Source organism: Trachemys scripta, chromosome 8, assembly GCF_013100865.1.
Source record: "Trachemys scripta elegans isolate TJP31775 chromosome 8, CAS_Tse_1.0, whole genome shotgun sequence".
NCBI lineage: Eukaryota > Metazoa > Chordata > Testudines > Emydidae > Trachemys > Trachemys scripta.
The window spans coordinates 90682059-90708320 of record NC_048305.1 but is presented as its reverse complement, the minus strand read 5'-3'; the positions used below and the strand labels follow the sequence as shown (position 1 = coordinate 90708320).

The 26262-nt window shown below is 43.1% G+C and overlaps 1 protein-coding gene across 3 annotated transcripts in view; it reads left to right on the top strand.

Annotated features, from left to right (window-relative positions):
• The first annotated feature begins 1630 nt into the window (after nucleotides 1-1630).
• The window catches only part of DNAJC6 (DnaJ heat shock protein family (Hsp40) member C6), a 71012-nt gene continuing 46380 nt past the window's right edge, over nucleotides 1631-26262 (top strand). The window contains exon 1 of one of the 3 annotated variants that reach the window (XM_034779570.1): nucleotides 1631-1853. In XM_034779570.1, the coding sequence (XP_034635461.1) occupies nucleotides 1631-1853 (223 nt within the window). Of the gene's footprint in view, nucleotides 1854-2286; nucleotides 2467-22289; nucleotides 22372-26262 lie in introns of those variants that run through there. The other 2 variants (XM_034779572.1, XM_034779571.1) reach the window with 2 other exon arrangements.

The following is a 26262-nucleotide window of genomic DNA, read 5'->3' as shown; positions in this document are numbered from 1 at the left end:
AGTGAGCCATAGTAACTCCATCTTGTGAACCTTGACCAGCCTACATGCTAGCAGCCTAATGCTGAAGCAGAATATGTAATGGTCAGCTTTTTTTTAGCAGACAGCTGCAGTTTCGCTCGCACTAGCAGAAACAGTAGTGATAAGAGGGCGGGGGGAAGGGGGAGGAAAAGGCCTACTGCGTAGAGCTTGCAAGGCCGAAGATAAGCATGCGAACGGGAATTTCTCTAACATGCACAATGTGTACCTGCTATCGGGTAGGGAGGGGTAGGAGGGAGAAACCAGAACAAAAGGCTTACTCAAAACAGCTTGGAATATAAAATGGGAAACCTGCTTGTATGTGCTATGCTTGATTTGAGACGTGCCTGTCTCCCTGCACCACTTTGAGATCTCAAATAAACTTTGTTTGCTTCTCCACCCTGGTGTGTCTATTGGTGTGGCACACACCGGGCAACGAACCCTGTTGCCCCCTCGGGGCCCTCTGGGCCCGCAACAGGATCACTTGATTACCTGTTCTGTTCTTTCCCTCTGGGGCACCTGGCATTGGCCACTGTCGGAAGACAGGATACTGGGCTAGATGGACCTTTGGTCTGACCCAGTATGGACATTCTTATGTCTCTACCACAATCAATTTAGTCTAAGCCCTGTGGTGAGAAAGGTGGCATTGACAGAATTGTCCGGTTTGAGAGGGTTTGGTCCAAGTATCCTGGCAGTGCCAGTGACTGCAGTTTGTCTGTGGTTTTACAGTCCTTGGCATGGTTAGATTAGGTGAATTATAGCTCCGAATCAGAGAGACTTGCTCCGTTTTCTTTTTCCTTTTAACTCCTTGACGGCTAAGAGAAAACTGAGTTCAGAATAAAGAGCGGAGAAGACATGAGTCGATAATATATAGGGTGTATGTGCGGGGTGTGTATGGAGATAATACATAGGGGATATGTGCGGGGTGTGTATGGAGATAATACATAGGGGATATGTGCGGGGTGTGTATGGAGATAATACGCAGGGTGTGTGTAGATAATATAATATATGGGGGGGGGGTGTTACACGCACGTGAGACAGAATTTACAAACGGAGGCCGCGAGCACTCTGGCCCTAAGACTGAAATCACCCCCCTCAAACCCTTTTAAAACGGGGGGGGGGGGAGGCTTATGAGGCTTTTTTAGCCTTAGGCTGAGCCAGGCCGCCATTAGGCCTTTTCACCCCCCCACGCTGAGCGGCCCACCCACTCCCCTGCCCTGCCGGGCGGGGGCCGCTGCCAGGCGTGCCCCTCCCCTCCCTGTCGGTGCCGCGCAGCCCAGGCCGCGAGAGGCAGGGCGCGGGCCGGGCCAGACGCCCCCTGGATTGCTTCCGGGCCCGGGCTCCAGGCAGGAGCTGGCTCCCGGCCAGGGGCGCCGAGCCTGCGAGCACCGAGCGCTGGGCTGTGGCGGCCGCCGGGGAGCGCTGTGCTAAGGCCGCGCCGGTGGCGTCCCTGCGCCGAGCCGGGGAGCGGGAGCCGGCGGCCCACGCCCAGCACACAGGGCCCTGCTCGGGCTGCTCCTGGCGGCCGCTCTGCCCCCGGGGAAGGCGAGGCGCGTGCGATTTCCCCCCCCCGCCCCCGCCGCCCCCCCCCCCCCCCCCCACCCCGGACTCGCCCATGAGCCTGCTCGGGGGCTACCGCAAAAAGCCCAGCAATGACGGGTACGAATCTTTGCAGCTGGTGGAGAGCAACGGTGACTTCGGCGGGGGCAGCAAGGAGCGAGCCGGCGGCAGCAAGCAAGGGGTGATCCCGGCCGTGTTGGCCGCAGCCCGGAGCCCGGCCCGACAGCAGCCGCAGCCGCAGCATCTGGACGGCAGCAGCAGCACCATGGACAGCTCAGGTAAGGGGCCTCCTTTCTCCCGCTTCCCCCCCAAGGGCCGACCGGGGGGGGGATCGTGTTACAGACCCACCTTCCTGCTCCTCGCTGGGGCTGACTGAGCTGGCCCAGCCAGGCGCTGGCAGGGAGGGGGGATCTGGCTGCCCTGGATGTGATCCTCACCCGGTGTCTAGGGAGAGGACACCCGAGATGGCAGGGTCCTGCAAATTTAAAGAGCTCTTCATTACCAGCCAATGAATAAACACAGCCCAGGTGCTGCTGCTCTGTCCTGCGAATGGACGAGGGGGCTGCTGGGGTTGATGTATTGTTCCTGTGGGGGAGGGGTTGCTGACACTTCTTATGGCAGGACATTTTTGAAACCATAGCAAGAAAATGTACCTCCATCGGAACGTAATCTGTGCATTTCCCAGGCATGGTAAATCTTTTGAATGAGCATGCTTAGGAGAGTAGGAGGGAGTTCATTATCTAAATTAGAAATGCATTGTGCTGTTGTGCAGCTAAATATACTGAATAGGAAACAACTATCCTGAAGATGTTGATGCTATTTTGTAAGCATTGATTAACTAAACAAGGGTGGAGTTACCTTTATAAGGCACCATGATCATGAGCCTGTATGGTAAGTGACAACAGAAGTCTTTTGTCCAGGCTAACAGCTTTCATAAGAGTAGTAACAATCTAGGTGGTTTGGGTGGTGGTCCGGTCATTCGTAGATTCAATGCAGTTTCAGAGAGCTGGAAATCAGAAACACTTCTTGATAGTGTAAAATTAAAGGCAAATGACTATCATTGGAACTGATTTCTTTGTAATTTCCTCCAAAGAGAAGAAAAGCTGTTGTGAAACCATGGTAAACGGGAATCAATAAAACGGGCAGAAATCCTGAATATAGTCTATTGATTTCTGTTGAAGTCATTTGGGAATCATTTTGTTCTAAAAACAACTTGTAGAATTAAATTGGATAAATTTTGATGCATGCTGCATGAACCTTTTTTTGTGTGTGTATGTGTTAAATCTTGCAATGGAGGGACCAGATGGCCCATGTGATTGGTAATAGGATATAGAGCCCTTCACTTCTAGGTCACATATTCAAATTTGCCTGAGTCACTAGTGATTTGAACATACTTATCTGATGATGGCCTTTCAATGTCTGCAGAAATGAATTGGTTTCAGTCCAGTTCCTAGTGGTCCACGTGGTCACATCCCAATTACTATCTAGAGTCTTTTCAGAGAATTTTAGAGTGGAGACGTATATTGAGTAGTCGTAGAAGTACTCTTTTGAGCTCTATGGGTCCAATTTGATGTCTAAGCACTCTCAGAGGATGATATAGGGAAGTTTGCACTACCACAGTCTCTTTGAATACTTATTCTTTGGATGGGGAAGTTCAGTCCCAAGGCACACCTGTCAAACTAAGTCTGACACTGTACAAGTAATGAAAAGAATTTAATGTTAAAATATATTAAAATTTCTTCTTTGAGGAAAAGAATTCATGGCATAAGAAGTACCATACAGGGAAATAGTTACTTTCACGAACATGTGGGGAAAGTTCAGGTTAAGTACGTTTTTTGCAAATGAATCATGTCTTTCTAGTTTCTAACCGCCTCTCGCTCTGAGAGAACATAGAAATCTACTTTAATACTTGATAGTGTGATGTTGGTGCTAGACTTGCTTGCTAGACTCAGTATGTCAGTTGATGCTTATTCACAGTAGGTTGCTAAGTTCTAGCTATCTAGGTTCTCATATCTAGGCACCCATCCGAGACACTTGGAGGCTATGGTCTACTTAATATATATTGTATTTTTGACATATTATTAAAGCAATTGGTCTTGGAGTTTTTTAGAATAATAGAAATAGAGGATAAGTGTGGCAGATGATAATATTTATATCTGGCCAGGTCTGGCAAATAGTGTATAGTAAATGTCAAATGGTGACCTTTGCTTAATGTTAGCTTGTATGTTACTTGAGTGTTCTTGCAATTGCTCTACTGTTTGTTCAATTTTCATTATTTCCTCTCTCGGTAAAAACAAGTGTTCATGGTGGTGTTTACATAGTACTTTTCTATATAAAGGTATTAATGCAATTTTCAGCCATATCAAAAGTTCTACTGCTAAATATCAAGAGTCTCTGTGTGGTTAACTGTATAACGCCTACTATGAACTTCTAGAATTTGCATGCACAAAATACATTGAATGATGAAGGGCTGTTTCCAGGATGTCGCCAACACTTCTGCATTACACTTGTGTTGTATTCGATTTTAATGGTTGAGAAATCTGATTAGCCTTTTTCACTTCCTTCCGCTCAGTCAGCTGTTCTCATTGGGAGTAGCGTTCACTGCTGTTACTCTGCCCAGGCCTCCTGGGCGGGTCTGTTCGCCCCCCTCTCCCCAGGCTCTGCCAAGTTCCTGCCCCTTTGAATGAGGTGTCTGCTCACCACATCCCCAGTGAAGCTGGAAGATGAGTGTCCCACCAACACCACAAAGGAGTCTTGGGGGAAAAATTGCAGAGAGGAACCAGCCAGACACCCCATCTTTTGGGGCAGGGACTTTTGGACATTCAGAGAACTTTCTACAGGTGTCACTGGACTTTCTCTGCCCTGTGCTGATTGATTTGCTGTGTGCTACAACCCTCTTCCTCTCCTACAGTCTCTTCACTGCAGCTTTATTCCACACCTGCCTCTCTTGTCCTCTTCTTATCTGTCATGTCCTCCTGTCACCCTTCCTTTCCCTGCCCCCATTTAGATGATTCCCCTGACCTAAACCCCGATCCCTCCCAACAAATCATAGAACATGCAGTTTGGTGCCATCACATTGTTCACTCTGCTTGGGTGTTTTACCTCTTCCCCCACCTTGTGTCTGTCTTGTCTAGTTAGATTGTCAGTGCTTCAGGGCAAGTGTAATTTACTACTCTGTACAGCACCTAGCACATTAGGACCCCATTCTTGGTTGGCTCTTGAGCACTGCTGTAATTAGCATGATTAATAATATCCATTTGATGAATTTCAGAGGTACTGCAAGCAACTGTGTGTCCAGACAGTGCAACAACAATACTCTGTTTATATGCTATTGAAATTGGCTTATGAGATTTCTTGGTAGTGATTTGTCTCTGCTAAAAATGAAACCATTTTTGGATAGATGGAGTATTCTCAGCAAGATTAGGAATACTGGATCAACTGTGATATTCTGCTTAAAACTTGATGTCCATTTCTTCCACCTGGTCTTCCCAATTAAACTTTTTATGCTTACAAATGAGAGATTTTATCAGTTGTAGTCTACAGTAAATACATACATATATAATTTAGCTAATCTGCAGAATAAAACAAGTTTTAAGAGCTGAAACTACCTCTCAGGTGTGCATGTGGTTCCCATTGACTTCCACTGGGGAGTTGCTCATGAATGTAAGGACATAATTTGGTTTTAAAGCTGTACAAATGCGGATGGGTAGGTGGGTGAAATTAGCTAGTCCTACAAGACAAAGACAGTAAACCTAACCTAGTAAAATGTGTTATCAAAGGGAGCACACAGCAAAAGTGTCAAGATAATCTCCTTTCTTGGTAATCTGTATAAAACTTCCAGTTGTGATGTGGTGCAGTGTCACAAGATGGTTAGGGTCAGAACAGGACAGTGTAGCCGACAACCAATCCCAGACACCTAAATGCTGCAAGAAGTGATGTTGGTGATTCAGGTTTCTCTCTAAACGAATGCCTTATCATGGTGTTAAGGAAAATTGTTCTGTGCTTTTTTTTTTGGATGAGAGAAAGTGATTCCTGATTTATGTTTTTATATGGATTACATATTGTATATTCAGAATATACAATATATAATCCATGATGGGGTCTTCTGGCCAGATTATAACTTATTTACTTTCTACCGATATGACTTTCCCCTGGCTTTTCAACAGGATACAATATTCTTCACTTCCCATGTTAAATTATGTTTAGTGTTAGTGTTGGTAAGCTGGTTCTGGAACAAGTATCAGGGGGTAGCCGTGTTAGTCTGTATCTACAAAAACAACAAGGAGTCTGGTGGCACCTTAAAGACTAACAGATTTATTTGGGCATAAGTTTTCATGGGTAAAAACCTCACTTCTTCAGATGGTTCTGGAACAGTTGCCATATTTCTATCACGGAGTTGGCTGTATTTGGGTGGTGGGAAAAGTGATCCCTTGGTGTAGCTTTAAGTTGTCAGGCATCTTGGGGCTGTTTAGATTACAAGATGCCAAGAATGCAATGACTTGACGTGTTTGGTTGAGACAGTTGTTACTGCACCTCTGTCCTGCATGTCTTTGGCTGCAGTGAAAGACTGGGGACCTGATACTTCACTGCATCACATCACTCCTTCACCTCTTTGCTGTATCAGTACATTTGAAAGAAGTTTCCAGAGTCAAATAGCAACCCCTCCTATTAAGCCAGACTTACACCAGTGGCTGAGGAGAAATCGTTGCTGCTCTCCTGCAGGTGTTCCAATGGGGAAGGGTAGCTTTAAAATCTGTCTGGAGCTCCATAGGAGTCTCATTGATGGAGGCTTAATAAGCACATTTTCCAGTTGACCTACTCTGGATCCCCCTTAGGCAAGCAATACCCACTTTGGGGGCTGCACTCGCTGGGCCTGGGCACTCAGGAGAGCAGGTGTTACTGGTAGCCTGTATCACCTGCACTCCTGGTGCACTAGGGTGCTGGAGTTTGGGTTCCTCTGGCCGTGAAGTGAACTGGACCCATAATTTTGATGCTGTTATGTTGCTGGTAGTGTTTCTTAGTGTTACATTTAAGAATGCTCTTCACTGTGTCAATAGTACATTAATAAAGTGCCAGTTACATTACACAAGGAAAACTCAGAGGAATATAGTGCCAGAAATTGGGGCATAACCTAGGATTGGCTATATGGTTCCAATGTAAATACCAACACTTCATGACATAGATGGGTTTGGGTTTGATCAAACTCTGGCTTTCACTTGATTTGGTGTTGTTTTAGGTTTGCCAGTTATAACATATTGTCTTCTCAAGTCATATAAGATTAAAGGGACTTGTTTGTGCATAGAAGGAGGAGGAGTGCCCAGAGACCGACAGTGTGAAATATAAACAGATATACAAAATATATTCCTTTTATTCCAGGTAGGCACTGTATGTTATTTCTGTTCTGTGAAGAAAATGTTGTTTAAGATTCGCATTTTGACAACATTAAATGGTAAACATTAAATTAAGGTAGCTTCATTACTGTAGAAGCATAGGAAAGTGTAGATGTAGATATGTTATAAAGTAATTAGGGAACTGAGGATGGTGAGGGATTATGGTGAAGACATAACATTGGGAATTCTGGATCAGAACCTCAGCTGGTGTAGTAAAGTCAGTGCAGTTGTGCTAACTTATCCTAACTCAAAATATGGCCCTCTAGTTAAAAAACAAAACAAAAAAGATACTAAACCTTTTTTGGATGGTACTTAAAGATTGAAAGTAGGTCTAAACATAGGCTTGCAATCCTATAAATAACTCCTTGCAATAAAAATAACCAAACCTTTAGGCTGTATTCTAACTTCCCAGATACTTATGCAGGTAGAATGAAAGAATACCTTTAAAAAATTTTTTTTTGAAGGATTAAGTTAACTAAAACCATATTTTGGCATATCTGGGGGGAAAAAATCACTTTCAGGCAAATAGATATGGTGTGTGGGTATATGTGTGTGTGTGTGTGTGTGTGTGTGTGTATGTGTATATATATATATATATTACAAAATGTAATATGACTAGAATGGGAGATTTTAACTAAAGTAAGTCATGTTTTGATCTGAACATCCCCTTCCATTGATTCTGTAGCATGTAAATGTGTTTGGTCCAAGCCCCGCAACATCGTGTTAGCCCATGAAAACAAGAGACGACCTGGCTGGTCTGTGTCCATTGTCCAAGCTGAGTGAAATGGAGAAAGTTCCTGTTTGAGTACTTTAAGATGTTGGTAATACAAGGTAGGGAATTTGTTTTATTTAAATAATTTGAACTTCGTTTCTTTCTGACACGACATAAGACATGAAATTTTAACATTCTGGTTCAAATTGCAATTGTGTTGACTTTACTTTTTGTTTTGATTAAGTAGGAATGCAAAGGTATAAATGACCCACAGTAATGCTGAACATTTACTAGTAGGATTCATGGATTTAGCTCATAGTTTCATAATTTTTGTTCTCAGTCATTATATTCTAGATAGGGCTGATATCAGTGTTCATTAAGATTGACCAACATTTTCCATTATGAGACCCTGTGTTCAGTTGCATATAACTTTGCCAAACTTTAATCGTTTCAGCTGAAACTTTCCATGCTGAGTATCTGAATTTTTTCAAGAAAATTTAAGGCAAAATGGTCCAGTTATTGCCAGGAACAAGGCTAGGGGAGAAAACATTGTTTTGTTCATTTAAAAAAAAAATACATCTTAAGCTCTTTTCTTTGACCAGCTCTCCCACACCTATGCTTTGGAGCAGGGATTTGAAATATGGCTGGTCTTTGTATCAGGGATATGCCTTTTGCTGTCCCTGTAAAAATCTGCCCAAATTTGTCCAATTTATAAGTCTTTGAAAAAAAAATCTTAGTTTGCACATGCTCAGGAGAGAATTGCTAATGCTAAAAGTTTCAATTGTCACTGAGCATGCTCCAGCCCTTCACCGCTCCTAGGGCTGACCAGACAGTGCATGTGTTAGTGAGAAATGTGTGTGATCTTGTAACTAAAAACTGTATCATAATGTATTTGTATGTGTACCAGGGGGCCAAATTACAGCTGCAGAAAATCATCCCAGACTACCACCACTACAAGACTTCCTTATGTCATTTTAATAGGTTCACTGCTTATCTTTGTTCAAGAATAATCTGAAAGACCAACCTCCAGAGAGGAATCTTAGGCTATGGCTACACTACAGAGCTTACAGCAGCGTAGCTGAACTTATACGGATGTAAGAAGTAGTGTGTACACAGCCTTAGGGTATGTCTACACTACGAAATTAAGTCGATTCAATAGAAGTCGATTTTTTTAGAAATCGATTTGATACAGTTGATTGTGTGTGTCCCCACTAAGTGCATTAAGTTGGCGGTGTGCGTCCACAGTACCGAGGCTAGCATCGACTTTCGGAGCGTTGCATTGTGGTAGCTATCCCACAGTTCCCGCAGTCTCCGCCGTCCATTGGAATTCTGGGTTGAGCTCCCAATGCCTGATGGATCAAAAACATTGTTGCGGGTGGTTCTGGGTACATGTCATCAGGCCCCCCTCCCTTCCTCCATGAAAGCAACGTCAAAAAATTGTTTCTCACCTTTTTTCCTGGGTTACCCGTGCAGACGACATACCACGGCAAGCATGGAGCCCGCTCAGTTCACTGTCACCATATGTCTCCTGGGTGCTGCTGGCAGACGCAGTACTGCAGTGCTACACAGCAACATCCCCTTACCTTGCCTTGCGGACGGCAGACGGTACAATATGACTGCTAGCTGCTGTCGTCGTCCCATGGGTGCTCCTGGCTGACCTTGGTTAGGTTGGTTGGGTGCGCGTGGGCAGACATGGGTGCTCCTGGCCGACCTCGGTGAGGTCGGTCGGGGGCACCTGGACAAAAATGGGAATGACTCCAGGTCATTCTCTTCTTTAAGTTTCATCTAATGGAGATTCAGTCCTGCCTGGAATATCATGCCAGCGGGAGGCTTCTGCCTCAGGCTGCTCTCCCAGTCAGCAGCACTGCGCGGTCGCACCTACCCCAGCCTACCCCTTGCTCCCAGGGCTCATGAAGCCTGGACAGTAGTAAGGAGCAGTTCAACTATAGGCTGAGCAAGTGCATAATGGTGATAGAATGTGCTTTTGGACGTTTAAAAGCTCGCTGGCACAGTTTACTGACTTGGTTAGACCTCAGTGAAACCAATATTCCCATTGTTATTACTGCTTGCTGTGTGCTCCACAATATCTGTGAGAGTAAGGGGGAGATGTTTATGGCAGGGTGGAAGGTTGAGGCAAATCGCCTGGCCTCTGATTACGTGCAGCTAGACACCAGGGCGGTTAGAAGAGCACAGCAGGGTGCGCTGTGCATCAGAGAAGCTTTGAAAACCAGTTTCATGACTGGCCAGGCTACGGTGTGAAAGTTCTGTTTGTTTCTTCTTGATGAAAACCCTCCCCCTTGGTTGACTCTACTTCCCAGAAAGCCAACCGCCCTCCCCTCCCCGCTTTGATCTCCACTTGCAGAGGCAATAGAGTCATTGTTGTTTCAAATTCATGCATTCTTTATTAATTCGTCACACAAATGGGGGGATAACTGCCAAAGTAGCCTGGGAGGGGTGGGGGAGGAGGGAAGCACAGGGGTGGGGTAGTTGTAGGGGCATTCCCTAGAATGGCATGCAGTTCATCATGGAAGTGGCATGTCTGGGGCTCTGACCTGGAGCGGTCGTTTGCCTCTCTGGTTCTTTGGTAGGCTTCACGTGGCACTGCTGCGGGTCCCTATTATAACCTTTGTCCTTCATGCCCTTGGAGATTTTTTCAAATATTCCGGCATTTCGTCTTTTGGAACGGAGTTCGGATAGCACGCATTCGTCTCCCCATACAGCAATTAGATGCAGTACCTCCCATTTGGTCCATGCTGGAGCTCTTTTGCGATTCTGGGACTCCATGGTCATCTGTGCTGATGAGCTCTGCATGGTCACCTGTGCTGATCAGCTCACCAAACTGGCTAAACAGGAAATGAAATTCAAAAGTTCGCGGGGCTTTTCCTGTCTACCTGGCCAGTGCATCTGAGTTGAGAGTGCTGTCCAGAGCGGTCACAATGGAGCACTTTGGGATAGCTCTTGGAGGCCAATACCGTCGAATTGCGTCCACACTACTCCAAATTCAACCCAGCAGGGTCGATTTCAGCGCTAGTCCCCTTGTCGGGGAGGAGTACAGAAATCGATTTTAAGAGCTCTTTAAGTCGACAAAAGTGGCTTTGTCGTGTGGACAGGTGCAGGGTTAAATCAATCTAACGCTGCTAAATTCGACCTAAACTCGTAGTGTAGACCAGGGTTTAGAGTGGACTGAATTTAGAACGAGGACAAAAAAGGCAAAATTAGTAATGGAAGATTTGAGCAAAAGCGGAAAGAGACAGAAAATATAAAACAAATACAGAAAAAAATAATACCTGATATGGAATATGGAGAAGAGTTTATAGGGCTGAAAGTGGTTAGAGAATGAGGAATAGGCAATGGAGGAGTAAGATGAACTTCTTGCTTCCACTGTGACGTGTAGTAATGCTCTCTCGCACTAACAAGCTGAATATTGGAAGAAAATGAGTGTTTGGTTAAACACACAAATATGAAAGTAACAGTAAGAACACGCTTAATAAAACTAATGAAATTGCTGTTCACATTGGTCTTGTACAGTGTTCTTAAATTATTCATAATCTGAAAATTATCTAAAATCCATTGGAAGTATAAAGTCAGGATTTCTTTAACTGTTTTAAATTTGCATACCCACAAATCTAAACTTTGTGTGTTGGTGCTTTTCCCGACTGAGTCAGGAGAGAGACATCTCCATATCACTGGCAATGAGATAGAGGATCTCTCAGACAATGTCTGCTTTGTTTTGTGTCTCTGCATTTTTAAAAGAGAAGGTTCCATTTCATAAGCCTCTTTGTTTTGAACACTGAATAGCATGGCCTGATTCTTCTTGCATGTGATGTGGCAGTAGCTTTACACGCTGTTTTTTCTCAGTTTTAGTTTTAGTGTAAACTTTAAAAACAAGTTTCATGGCTTTGACAAGTTTCAGCATTTAATCACTTTGACTGCCAACACATTTTGCTCATCATAATGTAAATTTCACAAACAAGGAAAATCTTTCATTTGGTATAAATAAACTTGAATGACCAATGGGGAAGGCGGGGGGAGAGGGGAATTGCTCACAGTGCAGATGTTTTGCTCAGGTCACTTGTAACACTGGGTTATTTTGTACCCTTTCCTTAAAATATATCTGCTTGTTGTGGTTAAGGAATATTGTTTAGACAACGAGGCAAACTTGTAAAGTTCTGAAGAAACAGCAGTAATATTTCCTAGCGTTCTCAAAAATGTCATGAAGTTTATATGTAGGCAGTCTGATTATAAAACCTTAAGGCTTTACTCATAAAAAATTACTTATGTGGTCATTCTGTGTTGCTTTTATAAATTTGTATACAAATGTAAGGATTATTCTTGGAATTTATAGTGCTGTATGTTTACATGAGCTGGTGGAGGACGACGACTTGAAATTGAAAGAAACTGAAGAAAAATTACATGTGGAATTTAATTGCTAGAATATTCACATGTAGCACTTTTCATTGGTAGGTTTCCAAGTGCCATACAAAGGAGAGCAGTATCATTATCCCCATGTTACAGGTCAGGATATTGAGACACAGAGAGGGGAAAGTGACTTGCCAAAGGTCATCTAGTAGATCACTGGCAATGCCCGGACTAGAACCCATGTCTCCTGACTCCCAGTCCATTGCTCTAGCCACTAGGACTTACTGTCTAGGAGTGAACATAGCCTTTCTGTACATTAGCAGTGACTGCATAATAAACAAAGCTCATTCCTGCGAGTAGTGACGATTTCTCTCGGAGTCTTTATTACAATGCATTGTCCTGTATGGCAAGAACCTGCAACAATGCTCTGCACCTTTCAATTTATACATGGCCACCATGGCCAATATTTTTTTCAACTTCTTATGCACAGAATAATGTGTTACTGTAGTCAAGAACTCTATTTTAGTTACTCACATAGCCCCCATTACCTTAATATCTAAGTGCCTTGCAATTTTTTAATGCTTTTATCTGCACAACACTCCTGTGAGGGATCCTATTCATTGCTCAATGATGGCACGAAAGTGCATATATACTCTCCATGGCACAAAACCACCGCCAAAGGTGTTAACCTTGCGGGCCCCTGCCCAATTACCTGCTTCCAGTTAGCACATTAACATCGTCCGCAGGGGATCAAAACCCACTGAGGTATATCACAACACAAATATGTAGCAATGTTCGATCGTGTTTTTCCAGCAGCACCATCGCGTTCCAGTCCTAAGTCAAACTCTGGCTCCACACTAATCCACAATGTGTGAGGAAATAGCATCATGAATTTCCAGGAACCAGAAGTAGTGTGCACATGGGAGGGATCCAGCTGACTGTATAGATTTTGAAAACCGGATCTGTCCTGTACCCACTTGCTCTGGAAATATTCCCCTTTAGCATCACACGTATTATGCAAGGCATGGCATGCCATGATAATGTGAACTGCTCTGGTTACAATGGCATTCAGGTGAATCTGCAGGCTTCGCCAGTGAGCTTGCAGATGCCGAAAGGTGCACTCCAACACAATTCTGCAGCTAGTCAGTCGGTAGTTAAAGTCCCTTTTTATTGGGTTGGTGATGTCGGGGTATGGCTGCATGAGCCATGTTAGGACTGGCTTTGTGAGATCTCCCAAAATAACTGTTGGCACAGAAACACTGGATATAACCACGTCGTTTCTGGGCAGTTAAGTCCCTTTTACCCCCCGCAATACAATCCAGAGCTCCTGGCATCATGGACCTTTCACAGGTGTCCAGGACTGGTGTTCATGAACTAACCCCTGAAGCCCACAGAGCCTCGGAGAATAAATTCATCACATATTCACCGGCTCCCTTCAGTGGGCAAAGTATTGGGATTGCCCCTGCATGGTTCAGAACTGCCCTCACACCCATCCTTGGAAATCCCACTATAATTCAGGGACTTCAGTTATGGCAGCCACCTGTGGGTAGATTACTATATGGTCAGTATAGCAAACCTGAACATTCACCACCCAAAAAGTTGACTTCTCAGCCTCAAAATGGTTTGGAACTGACTGGTAGCTGTCAGGTGTTGCCAGCTTCCAAGGGGCAATCGTTACCTGCTTCTGGAGTGGTATTCATTTTCAAGAATGAGTGGGCTGGCACTGGAGCATTGGTGCAGGCTTTTTGCACAGCTCCATGAAGGTCTGTTTTCTCATTTGGAAGTTATGTAGCCACTGGTCATCATCCCAGGACTCCAAGACAATGTGGTCCTACCACACGGTGCTTATTCTCCAGGACCAGAAGCAGCGGTCCACCCATGGGCATACTATTGCAATCCCAGCACATCTGTTCCATGGGACTGCAGTGGATTTTCATTCAGTCTTTTAGTCAGCCATTTTTGGCATCTCAAATATTTCTGGACCCATTCCATCCAGCAGCCAGTACTGGACCACATGAACATTTGTCTTACGAGCAGGCATAATTCTGGACTTGCTCAATATCTTCTAATGCAGTTTGGCAGAGGGGAGAGAGAACTGGGAGCTGCCATTGCAAAATGTGTGAAGGCAGCATACAGTACCAGCAACACACAGCCAGGCAGTTCCCAGCGTGTCTCTCATGATGCAGAGGATTCTGGGATACTGTCCCTGAAATGGTAGCGCTATCGTCAGGTACGGAAAAGAGGCAGCCAGTGTGTATGTGGGAATATGCCTGCGCCCGGTCTATACTCGTGCCCCAGCACAGCACACGTGGACACTTGGTGCAGGCACAAGGTACATGGGCTAGCAGTACATGGAAAAGTAGCCTGGGAAGCGTGCAAGTGTAGACGTAGCCTAACTTGAGAGCTACCCTACCAGAGATCTAGCCAGGGTGTGTATGCTATGCCTACACCCTTTCAGTTTGCTGCTTCCAAACCTAATTTGGAATCTTGTCTATATTGCATGAAATAGATTGTGTGTATGTGTTTGTGTATAGGGGTGGCTTCACTGTAACTGAAGTATGTTTAGTGTTACTTACAGGACACATCACTGGCTAAAACACAGAAGGAAATCCGCTGACCTGGTATTCAGTTAAAACTTAGCACAATGCAGCAAACACCTTCCCGCTTCAGTGTGCGGTAGTTAAGGGCTGAATTGCCAGTGTGGTGCTACATGATAGACCCACACATTTGTTATGTAAATTAGCAATGGGTTTAAATTGCAGCAAGAGAGGTTTAGGTTGGACATTAGGAAAAACTTCCTAACTGTCAGAGTGGTTAAGCACTGGAATAAATTGCCTAGGGAGGTTGTGGGATCTCAATCATTGGAGATTTTTAAGAACAGGTCAGACAAACACCTGTCAGGAATGGTCTAGATAATACTTAGTCCTTCCATGAGTGCAGGGGACTGGACTAGATGACCTCTCAAGGTCCCTTCCAGTCCTGTGATTCTATGACACCAGTATGCTTCAGTTGCTGAAAGGCTGTGAATCTGAAATAGAGGAAGAATGTGGTTGTATGTTCAGGAAAGGAGAGGAATTCAGGCCGTAAGGGTATAGGAATGGTATAAAATGCTGTTCTTCAGGAAAATGGGGTAGTATACGTTGGAGGCAACCTTAACGTATGCAAACAGTAGCATGTTGCTAGAATTCAGTTTCTCATTGACGTCAGTGAATCCCCTCAGACCTCCTACAATGACCATACACAATTATTCACATTAGCCAGGTACACATTTAACTATACAAGTTTCAAATATACTCGTAGACAGTTATACAGATTGGGTACACTCATCAGATTTCAGAAGAGCCTGCAGTTCATACTAGCATCTTGACCTTCTCAGTCAGCGTTTGTATCCTGTAGTGTGTCACCCTCCCGTCTAGCATTCTTTATGCAGTTTCTCTTACTGCCTCTTTGTCTGTTTCTTATGCTAATTACCTACTTAAAGAATTTTTTTCTATCTTTTTTTCATGTTCCTGACCCTGTCACTCTGTGGGAAAATCTGCAGGGCACGAATTGAACATAAGAACGGCTATACTGGGTCAGACCAAAGGTCCATCAAGCCCAGTATCCTGTCCTCTGACAGTGGCCAATGCCAGGTGCCCCAAAGGGAATGAACAGACAGGTTATCATCAAGTGATTCATGCCCTGTCACCCAATCCCAGCTTCTGGAAACAGAGGCTAGGGGCACCATTCCTGCCCATCCTGGCTAATAGCTATTGATGGACCTATCTTCCTCAGCCTGTTAAAAACCCCCTTGGCCACCTATGACCCAGTCTCCTGACAATGAGGCATCGAGGAATAGCTGAAGACTCTGTAACAGCTTAGTGAAGAAGTGTTTCCTTTCCATTCAATAGTTGGTGAGCTACATGCACCTCAATCATTACCCTTTACTATCAACCCTCTTCTAATGAACTTAGCTTTCCCGTATACTCAAGACCCTTTATTCTTCCATCTTTAAACTTTACTGTCTTCAAGATGCTTATTATAAAATGGCCAAACTGTGCACAATTCTCCAGATGAAGGAGCACCAGCTGTTTTAACACTGTTATAGTCTCATGGGCTTTGTGATCTAATCATTTCTCTATATATCCCAGTTTATACTTGTTTTCTTAACCATTGGCTAATATTAAAATTGAACTTCAAGTTCCTGCTCAGTGGCATCTTCCCTGCCCCTTTCTCTTTCTTGAGTTAGTGTCTGAATACTGGTCTTTTTTTACCTAGTGCTTAAATTTTAATTTAATATAAAAAATAGGTATATCTCCATATATATGTCTCTCATAGAGCTGGAAGGGACCCTGAAAGGTCATTGAGTCCAGCCCCCTGCCTTCACTAGTAGGACCAAGTACTGATTTTTGCCCCAGATCCCTAAGTGGCCCCCTCAAGGATTGAGCTCAGAACCCTGAGTTTAGCAGGCCAATGCTCAAACCACTGAGCTATCCCTCCCCACTCCATGTCTATGTCTATGTCTAAGATACTTTGCCTCATTGTCAGGCGACTGGGTCATAGGTAGTCAGACCTAGTGGTCAGAGTCCAAACGCCAGAGGTAAGGTTTGAGACAGAATCAGCGCCAGGCATCAGAGCTGAGAGGCAGAACCAGATTATCTGAAGACAGCAAAGGCAGGACTGGAGTGTGATTGGGTGCAGGGTACATCTAGGCAGGAACAGGGCTTGGAATGCGATAAGCGTAGGGAGGCAGAGAATTCATAGGTGTGTGCATTGACTAGACCTGATCCTGTGCAGCTGCTTTGCTGAAGACCAAGCCACCTGACTGCCTTAGCCAATCAGGTGGTTCTGCTGTCGCCCAGCTGTGCTCATTGACTGCCTGATGAATGGACAGATGGAGTTGCGGGGCCTCATTCCTGGCACTCATGCAGATGCTCCAGTCTCCTTCCAGGGAGTCAATATAGCAGATGTATACTCTGTGATATCTTTACACCTGGGGATGTAAAGTATGCGTGAAAAGTGGATGTAACAAAGTTCTCTGCCATGTTGTGATGTGCCTACTCTTACCCAAGTTGTACCCAATGAGCACTAACCTCTGTTACAAAGACCTTGTTTTAAATTGGGATTTTCAGTACATCTTATAAACCTTACTAGTTATGTGTACAGTGTAACGTTAAAAACTTTCTTGAAATCTCAGTGACGTTTCTACTGCTTTACTCTTGTGTCTTATTGTCATTGTGGGAAACTTATCAGATGTAGTCATGATTTCTTATTAATCCATGCTGTCTTTCTCCAGTCTGTACTTTTCTAGATGTTCTGTTTTGTCTCTAGTCAATGACTACAGAAGCTTTCCTCCTCTAAGCTTAGATATATGGGTATGCTCTATTACCCCTTGATCCCCTCTTAAAGTCATGTAAGTCATGTAATTTTAGCTTTTTTTCAGTTTGTGCCAATGAGGAATCCGATCTCAATTACAGATCCTTTTATTTTGCCTGCAATATCTTTGCTCTTTCTGGTTTGTCCCTTGCATTTGCCTCAGTAACTTGCAATTCTTTCCACCACTTCAATTCTCATCTCACCCTTGTCATGGTGACTATAGAATTTATACACTGCTGTCGCTCTGTGCATTTTGGGATATCAAATTTATTTCATGTTTTAAATTTATTTAACAGCTAAATGTATTGGAAACCACATATATGCTTATTGACTGAGGCTAAAAGCATAAAAAGTGCAATTTAACTCCTTGGTCCAGTGGAGAAAACATTACTTCACACTAGCTTTTCAGAAGCTGGAGTTTCAGCCATGAGCATATACATAATAGAATCAGCACTCTACTGATGCCTAATATGTAATACTCACAGGCTGGTGCTTTGATATGTAATTTAATTTGATATGTAATTTTGAAGGACTAAGTTAGCAGGAATAAGCATAAATTACTTACCACAGTAAAACTAACATGCTTAGGGGGTGCTGGTGCCATCATATATTTATTTTAAACTACCATTACTTAGAAATTTAAGACAAAATTGTGAGTAGGGACTCATTTTTAGATTGTCTGTGCCTGTACATCCTTTATTTCTCCCCCCAACCTCCACACACTTTCATCTAAGATCAAATATAATATCCGTTTAATATCAGGATGTGGTGTGCCCACACCTTGACTACTCTGTCCAGTTCTGGTTGCCCCATCTCAAAAAGGATATAATAGAACTGGAAAAAGTTCAAAGAAGGGCAACAAAGATGATTAAGGGTATGAAATGGCTTCCATATGAGGAGAGACTACAAAGATTAGGGCTGTTCAGTTTAGAAAAGAGACGACTAAGGGGAGATACAATAGAAGGCTATAAAATCATGACTGGTGTGGAAAAAGTGAATAGAGAAGTGTTATTTACTCTTTCCCACAATACAAAAACCAGGGTTCACCTGATGAAATTAATAGGCAGCAGTTTTAATACAAACAAGAGGAAGTACTTTTTCACACAATGCACAATTAGCCTTTGGAACACATTGCCATGGTATGTTGTGATGGACAGAAGTATAAATGGGTTCAAAATAGAACTAGATAAGTTTATGGAGGATAGATCCATCAATGGCTATTAGCCAAGATTGTCATGGATGCAACTGCATGTTTGGGGTGACTCTACACCTCTGACTGCTAGAAGCCCGGAGGGGAAGATGGGTGGATCACTCGAACTGCCCTGTTCTGTACATTTCCCCTGAAGCTCTGGTACTGGTTATTGTTGGAAACAGGATACTGGGGAGACCCAGTATGGCAGTTCTTATACTTTTATATTTGTAATCATCGACTTGTCATTGCCTTGGACTATTATCCTGCATTATGAAGGGAAATGGACATGATCAGTCAAGTCAGATAAGTTTTTTTCCTTGTTTCTTCCTGACTTTGGGTTTGAGAGGGAGGAGAGAATGGGGTTTAGAGGAGAGGTAAATTGGCTAGGTTACCAACTTCCTACAGAAGTGGTTTTCAACTTTTTTTCATTTGCAGACCCCTAAAAAATGTCAAACAGAGTTTCAGACCCCTTTGGTAATCTTACATATAACCCGTGGACCTCCAGGGGTCTGCAGACCACAGGTTTAAAACCACTGTCCTAGAGAATTGTCTCACTTGCAACCTTCAAAAAAAGTGTGAATGTTTACCGATAAAGGAATAGTTGGATGATGATCTTAATGTATGACCATTTTACATGGAACTGTGCTCCAGTAATATGCTGGTTATGTCCTAGATGAATGTCTGAGAGAATGCATCTGTGCTTTGATAGATGTAGACTGTAATTTCATAAACAAGTGTTAGTGCCAAGAAATATGATAAATCACTGCCTTTTATAACTCTTTCACTAGAACAGTACCCAGAAACATCATTTACTCTTCATAGAAAACAGCTAATCAAAACTTTCAGTTAGAACCCTCTCTCTGATCAAAATTAATCAATCAAAATCACAATTGTGCTTCATCAAAGGCTGTATTCCCTTACCTATTTGTGTTACAGTAGGACCTAGATGCCCCACCAAGATTGGAACTCATCATGCTAGCCATCGTAAAAACATATACTGTGTCCCTGTCCCAAAGGGATTACAACCAAAATGGACAAGGCGAAGGGTGAGAGGCAGAGAGTTGTCACAAATAGTGACTTGCCCAAGGTCACATGGCAGATCAGTGGGAGAGCTGGATATAGACCTCCAGGTCTCCTGACTCCCATTCCAGTGCATTATCCACTCAACCAGTATTTCTCAAACTTTTGAAAGTGGAACCCCACTTCAGGAGAATGTAACCAATTGTGCTCCCTCTTGTGCTGTAAAAGCCTACCCAAAATGAGGGGTCCCTCAGTGTAGATTGTGTAGATCTTCTTGCATTCTTAGACCAGCAATGAAACATCAACAATGTTTACATTTTAAAATATCATCGACATTTGACTTAGCCCGCATGGGGAAGAAGGAGGCAGTTCACACTACAGCACTATTGTTTCTCAGGCTGTCTGCAGACCCAAGCGAACATCACTGCATTACTTCCACTCAGGTCACTTTTTTGAGGTTTTCTTTGCAACCTTAACAACTAGAGACTCTTTGTAATGAAAGCTGAGACTCTGGAGAACAATTGAGACCTCTCTATGCCGCCCCACCTCCACTGCGAGGTGGGGGTAGGGGCTACACGCTCTACTTTACTTTGGAAAACACTGCACTAGACCACAGTGCAACAAACCTCTTCCTTCTGCTGTATACTTCACATAACCAGTCACGGCAGAGCAACCACAGCCTGTTGGCTTGTTAGCTGACTGCCTCTCCAACATTGCTAAGCCGCTACATCATGGAGCTACAAAAGTTGTACCATTTTAAAAGTTCACTTTGCAGGTCTTATTTTTTTTTACTAGATATTTACTAGAAGTACAGGAATGAAACCTTTGTAATGGGATCCCAAAGGGTAGGCAAACCTTTGGAATTGATTACTGTGCTCTGCTGATCTACTCTGTCAGAGCACATCTTGCTCATGGGGTATGTTTCTGACAGGGACTGAGCATCTCAGGTATTGCTTTATAATAGCAATACATGTTATGCGTTTTGTACACCTGTGTTTGAAGGATTCTAGGGAATCTAACAACACTGAAAAACTAATACAAAAATTAAAAGGGCAACTGGATCAAATGAGCAAAAGCTGTAGCTTAAATATTTCTTCTTTCAAATTTGCTAATTCTTTAGAAGCAGAGTTTAGGGTCTAATCTTTCCTGGATGCCCGAGAGATTTATGCAGGTAATTTTCATTAATGTGAGTGAGTTCCATTTATAAAACTACTATGCACTTTGGTGCTTTAAGTGTCTCATTTAAATTAGATGAATCTCGGAGGTGCACAGCATATAACTGATCACCTCCAATTTGCAGTTATAAATAGGCATGGGATAAGGATTTTCTCTAACACTTGTTAGATTTTGATGGCTAGTCTTGCAAGTATATTTGACAAATGCAGCACTTAATATTATTCCTTATGAGTGGCTGAAAGGAGTCACCTGTGCAGAGAAGTGTCCTTTAGAAATAACAATCACCTTCACATTTTAAGTGTGGGTTTGTATATCTCCATTAATGTTTATAAAATGACTTGAGATCCTCGGATGAAAGGCACTAAGTGACAAGCATGGAAGATAGCGTCAAGACTCATAGTCTAAGGGAAAGAAGTGAGTTAGGATATCCTCAATTCTAATCTCCATTGACACTCCCTATGGCCTTGAACAAGTCATAAATTTAACTTTCCCCTTCTGTAAAAATTGGGATAATACTGAAGCACTCAGAAACTTCACTGGCAGCTCTGGGGCCCCAGGGAATGCAGGATTAGATCCCTTCTTGCCTATATCACAGAGCTGTTGTGTGGCTTAACATTGACTTAGAAGAGAAGTGCTGGATCATAATTATAGAGGTGTTCGTATGTCTTAGAGTTTGTTTAAAAACAAAACTCAAATGACATCCCTGATGTTGCCATGGTAATGACTTCAGGAAAAAACAATTCCAAGATCTGTAAAGTGAAGTGCTTTGGGGGAAAATGTGGCATAACGAGCCAGAAATTTGGAAATGGTCAGGGAACTGAAGCACCTGTGCAAAGTCAGTTGCCGAGCTAGCTGAGCTCCTTTAAGTACCATGTCAGACTTCTATCATGGAACCCCATGTATTCATTAGAGCATTTAATACTCTCAGAATGAAAGCAGCACTGATCTGTAGAAGAAAATAGAAATCTTCCATTTTTTGATTTTTGAATGGATCTGTAGTTCCCACTCTGACTTGAATTATATTCTATTTTATTGCCACAGTAAATTTAACATATACTCTGCCATTAATTTACAGGAGTCATCACCACTAGGGGAAACGGGAAGATATTTTTTCTCAGCATAGGGTGCTGGAGCATACTCCTGGGAGCTTCTTTGTTAAAGTTTTGCCATGATATTTAAGAGACAATTATGGTGATTATACGTGTGCTTCTGGTAGAGTAACTCCCTCTTTGGATACTGCTAATACTAAATTATCCCTATGAGTGATTACATTATACCCATGGATAAGCAATGTTTAAAAAGCCCTAAAGATCCCTCCCCTCCTATTCTGAAATGGACCAGATTGCACCAGGAGGGAGGACAGTCCTGATTCTTTGGGGGAAGTGAGTGAGAAAGGGTTAACTTGCTGCAAGGACCACAGCTGCCTGCTCTTGTTGCAGGAATCTGCAAGAGATCAGGGTGGGGTTAGCCCTGGAGGCTTGGTGACTATTCAGTCTCCCTCAAAAGGGAGCAGAGAGCATGTGCAAGAGTACAGGGAAGAAAAATGTTCCTGGACTGGGAGCTGTCCCATGGAGAATACCCTAATGATGTTGGTAAGCTGAAGTAAATCTGATTCCTTTGCTCTCTTTCTGTGTACTTTTATTTGCCTTTGCCTTTGCCTTAAAGGGGACTTTCTTGGTTTGTTAGCTGTCTAAATGAAGGGTCTTATCTGGCTTAATTTCCTGACCTTGCATGTCTGCCTTCACCCCCCATTTCAAGTTAAATACAGTCCTATCAACATTGCAAACTTCCAAGAGCTAGTCTGAATATTAAAGTGCATTTTAAATGCTTGTTTGCTTAATGGCTTTTTGTTTCCTTCTTAAGGTATAAGAAAAAGCCTTTACTGAAATGGGAAAGTGTCCTAGCCCTGCACCTGTTGCTGCCAGCACATGCATCTCTAGCACACTGGGTTTCTCACAGGCTGAGGTGACCTGCTTGTGGAAGCTTCTTGTCAAAATATAGGAAACTCATCTCTGCTATCGTCTCCATCACTATCCTAGTATCTGTCTGCAAACGCACTATATAAGAAGTGTCTCTAAGAACCCTGCATTCAGGGAAGATGTATGTAGAGCACTGGATTGGAACCAGCAGCTCTCATTCTAGTCCCAGCTCTAGTAGTGACCTTTGCACAATAGATTTAAGTAACCTCTGGTGGGTCTGTTGGTTTTCACTCTTAAGACTTCTTCCTCTTCAGAGAGAGCCCAATAATTAAATGGCTCTAGAAGAGCATAAGCAAGATAAGACTGATTATAAAGGAATTGAAACTTGAAAGAGAAGAAGTTTAAAGGTGAGGGAAGGGCGGTAGTTCCTGACCCTTGTGTTGCTGTTGGTGATGCCTCACTGTCTAGGTGTTTATGTGGTCCTCATCACTGTAGCATCAGTGTGCCTTGGTCATTAATGACTTTTATCCTCCTCCTCATGCCTGTGAGGTGATGGTATCCCCATTTTACAGATGGGGAACTGAGGCACAGGGTAGATTAAATGACTTGCCCAAGTCATAGAGGAAATCTGTGGCTGAGCTGGGAATTGGGCTCAGGTCTCTGTCCACTAGGCCGTCGCTCCTCCAGTCTATCCCATCATGCCAGGATGTGGTTCAGTAGAACTCCATCTGTTCCTTCTCTTCCCTTTGGACTCAGATCTTTCTCCTCTTGTCTTCCTTCCACTTCGAATGAATTGTTGTTGTTCTTTGGTCTCCTCTTCCTCTGTTGCTCCTCCTGTCCCTTCCCTCCCCAAAGGGTATATGCTGCTTGATGCCAGGGAAGATCCATTGGTGTATCTGGAGGGTGGGACTCCTGCTCTCTCAGCAAAATGGGGTAGTGTGAGAGTAGAAGCAGAAAACATGGAATAGGGCACTGCTTCCTGCACCTTTAATCCTGTACATAGCTGGCCACAGGAGCCATTCATATTTAGATGCTGTATCAGGAGCAGGGAGGGAAGGGGAGTTTCAAGGAGCTGCCCATCTCTTTACCCACAGCAGCATATTTGTAGTGGTGCGATTGGAATTGATTTAGGGTCATGGAGCTTTCCCTGTGACCCCTGGCACCAGTTTGGTGTCATCCAAGAGAAACTGCTGGGCTAGGGATCTATGTTGGTTAAAGGTGAATTGACTGGTCCCCCAGTATGATGCAACTTCAGCATCCCAGCCAAAAATGGGCACCAGTATTATAGGAGTTGTTTTGTATTTCTGTGAGGCATCCAGGGGGCAGAACTGTTCCCCCTTTATAAATGTCTGTCCACCTTTTCAGTTGCAATCAGTCCACTCCTGCATGAGCTCCCACTCTTTTTAGAAGGCATAAAATGTAAAAACTTAAATATCTTAGAAACAATAGCCAATCAGTTGTTTTAATTGTCATATTTGAATTCAGCACATCAAAATACATAATCAATAGCGCATTTTATCTCTGAAGCAGACGACTTCTCAAAAATTGTAGACCAGTGTAATCTGAGCGCATGGTAACTTCAGAATGAAAGGCTGCCTGTTGAAAATGAATGCATTCATTTTCTCTCTGACAGATGAATGTTTGAACTTGTCAACTAAACGAACCAAACTGTCACTTTACCAGTCTGAGTCACTGACGTGGAAATCTTAAAAGTGAGAAGATGGAAAAATTGTCATTGCTAATGCAATTTTTTTTAAAGGGGAGGCATGTTAGCTTCTGTTTCACTAGTATTTTACATTATACGTGCACTAAAAACACTATTAAAGGTTTCATCATTATTAGGAAAAGTAAAAAGTCATGGTTGGCAAATACCTTGACTAAAACTTGTATCATAACTAATGACCAAATTATACAGAGCTAGACACTGTCAAAAGTGACAGTCTCTCTGAAATACTTAAGCTTTTCAGTGACTATCCAATAATTGAATTAGTAAAGGAGTCCTTCTGCATACAGAACAAAAATCTCATACTCTGCAAGAATCAGTTCTTCACAAACAAGGATAAGATCACTAGACAGAAATTTAACACAAGGTCAAAGTTAACTAGATTGCTATGAGTAAATGTGCAGAATATTGGATTGAAGGCCAGGTGGGGTACTCCTGCCATTCTAACTTGCAGGGGTGTATTTTTTGACGATACATTGGCACACTCCTAACATTGTAGAATAAAACGTTATTAGGTTTTAACACTGAATTTCACATATATGTTTATGGGTTTTAATTAATACTTTTAATATTGTTAAAGCATAAGCAAATAAGCACTTGCGACACAATTGCTCCTTCCTGGGGGGTGGGGGGGATCTCATGGTCTTGTGCAGCAGCCTAGTTCCCCACACTGGTAATGTACAGTCTGTGCAAACAACACTGCAAAATGTGCCTGCTGCCTTCACATGTTAAGGAAGACGCTTATTGCCAAATATTAATTATCTTGTATTCTAGTTTAATATAGATTCTTCTGAATGCTGAAAGAACATTATGCTACAAACTGTGCATCCCTACCAAGCATGTGTCAATCTGTTGAGCTGTATATTAGGGTCTGAATCATTCCCTTTGGTATTCAGAGAGCAGCTTATATTGAGAAGTGTTCCCTTAAACTCAGCTATGATCCTTGGTTGTTGATTGTCTTCATTAGAACTGCACCAGGGCTACCGATGATTCTTCTAATTAACAGTTTTGAAAACCGTAATTAAGTGGAGTTTTAGCAGAGGTCGTCAATTGAATCTAACTTGTGTTGCTTTTTTAAAAATCTGCTTAATTCCTTCCTCCAACATTCTGATGATTTCCATTTAAAAAGAAAAGAATAACTGTAGGTACAGTACTGCTGAAGTTCTATTGATTTCTTCATCTACAGAACGGAACAGAGTTTTGTGGATAGTGGTTAGGATGCTAAGGGCTTGTCTACACTACGCAGCTTTTAGCAACAAGGCTAGTTCCTCACAGTCGACACAGTTTTGTCACTAAAAGTTAGTGTGTGTGAACGCTCTGTCAGTATCTTGTCTGTACTTTTGCTGACAAAATACTTCCAGCCCTGTGAGTGGCGTTATCTGTGTCGGCAGGAGAGCGCTCCTGCCAACAAACCGCGTTCACACCGCCACTTACTTCGGCAAAACTTTTGTCTTTTGCAGGGAGGGCTTTTTTAAGTACCCGTGAAAGACCAAAGTTTTGTTGACAACGTTGCAGTGTAGACAAGCCCTAACTCTGTCTGCTGCTGATCACTGAGGTTTATATGCGTCCTATAAGTAAGCCTTTGAAGATAGGCTGTATGTCCTGTTTTTTATGACAAATGCGCTCCCAGAAGTGGCATCTGGCTGGCTGATCAATGATGGCGGTAGTTGACACTAGATTTGCTTGACGGTTGCAACAAGAGAGGCTGGTGGGATATAACTTAATGTCTTGTTCAGATGGTGCAAATATGACAATATTTATCCTGTTTGCAGTGTTGTAGCTGTATTGGTCTCAGGATCTGAAAGAGATAAGATAGGTGAGATATATATATATATATATAT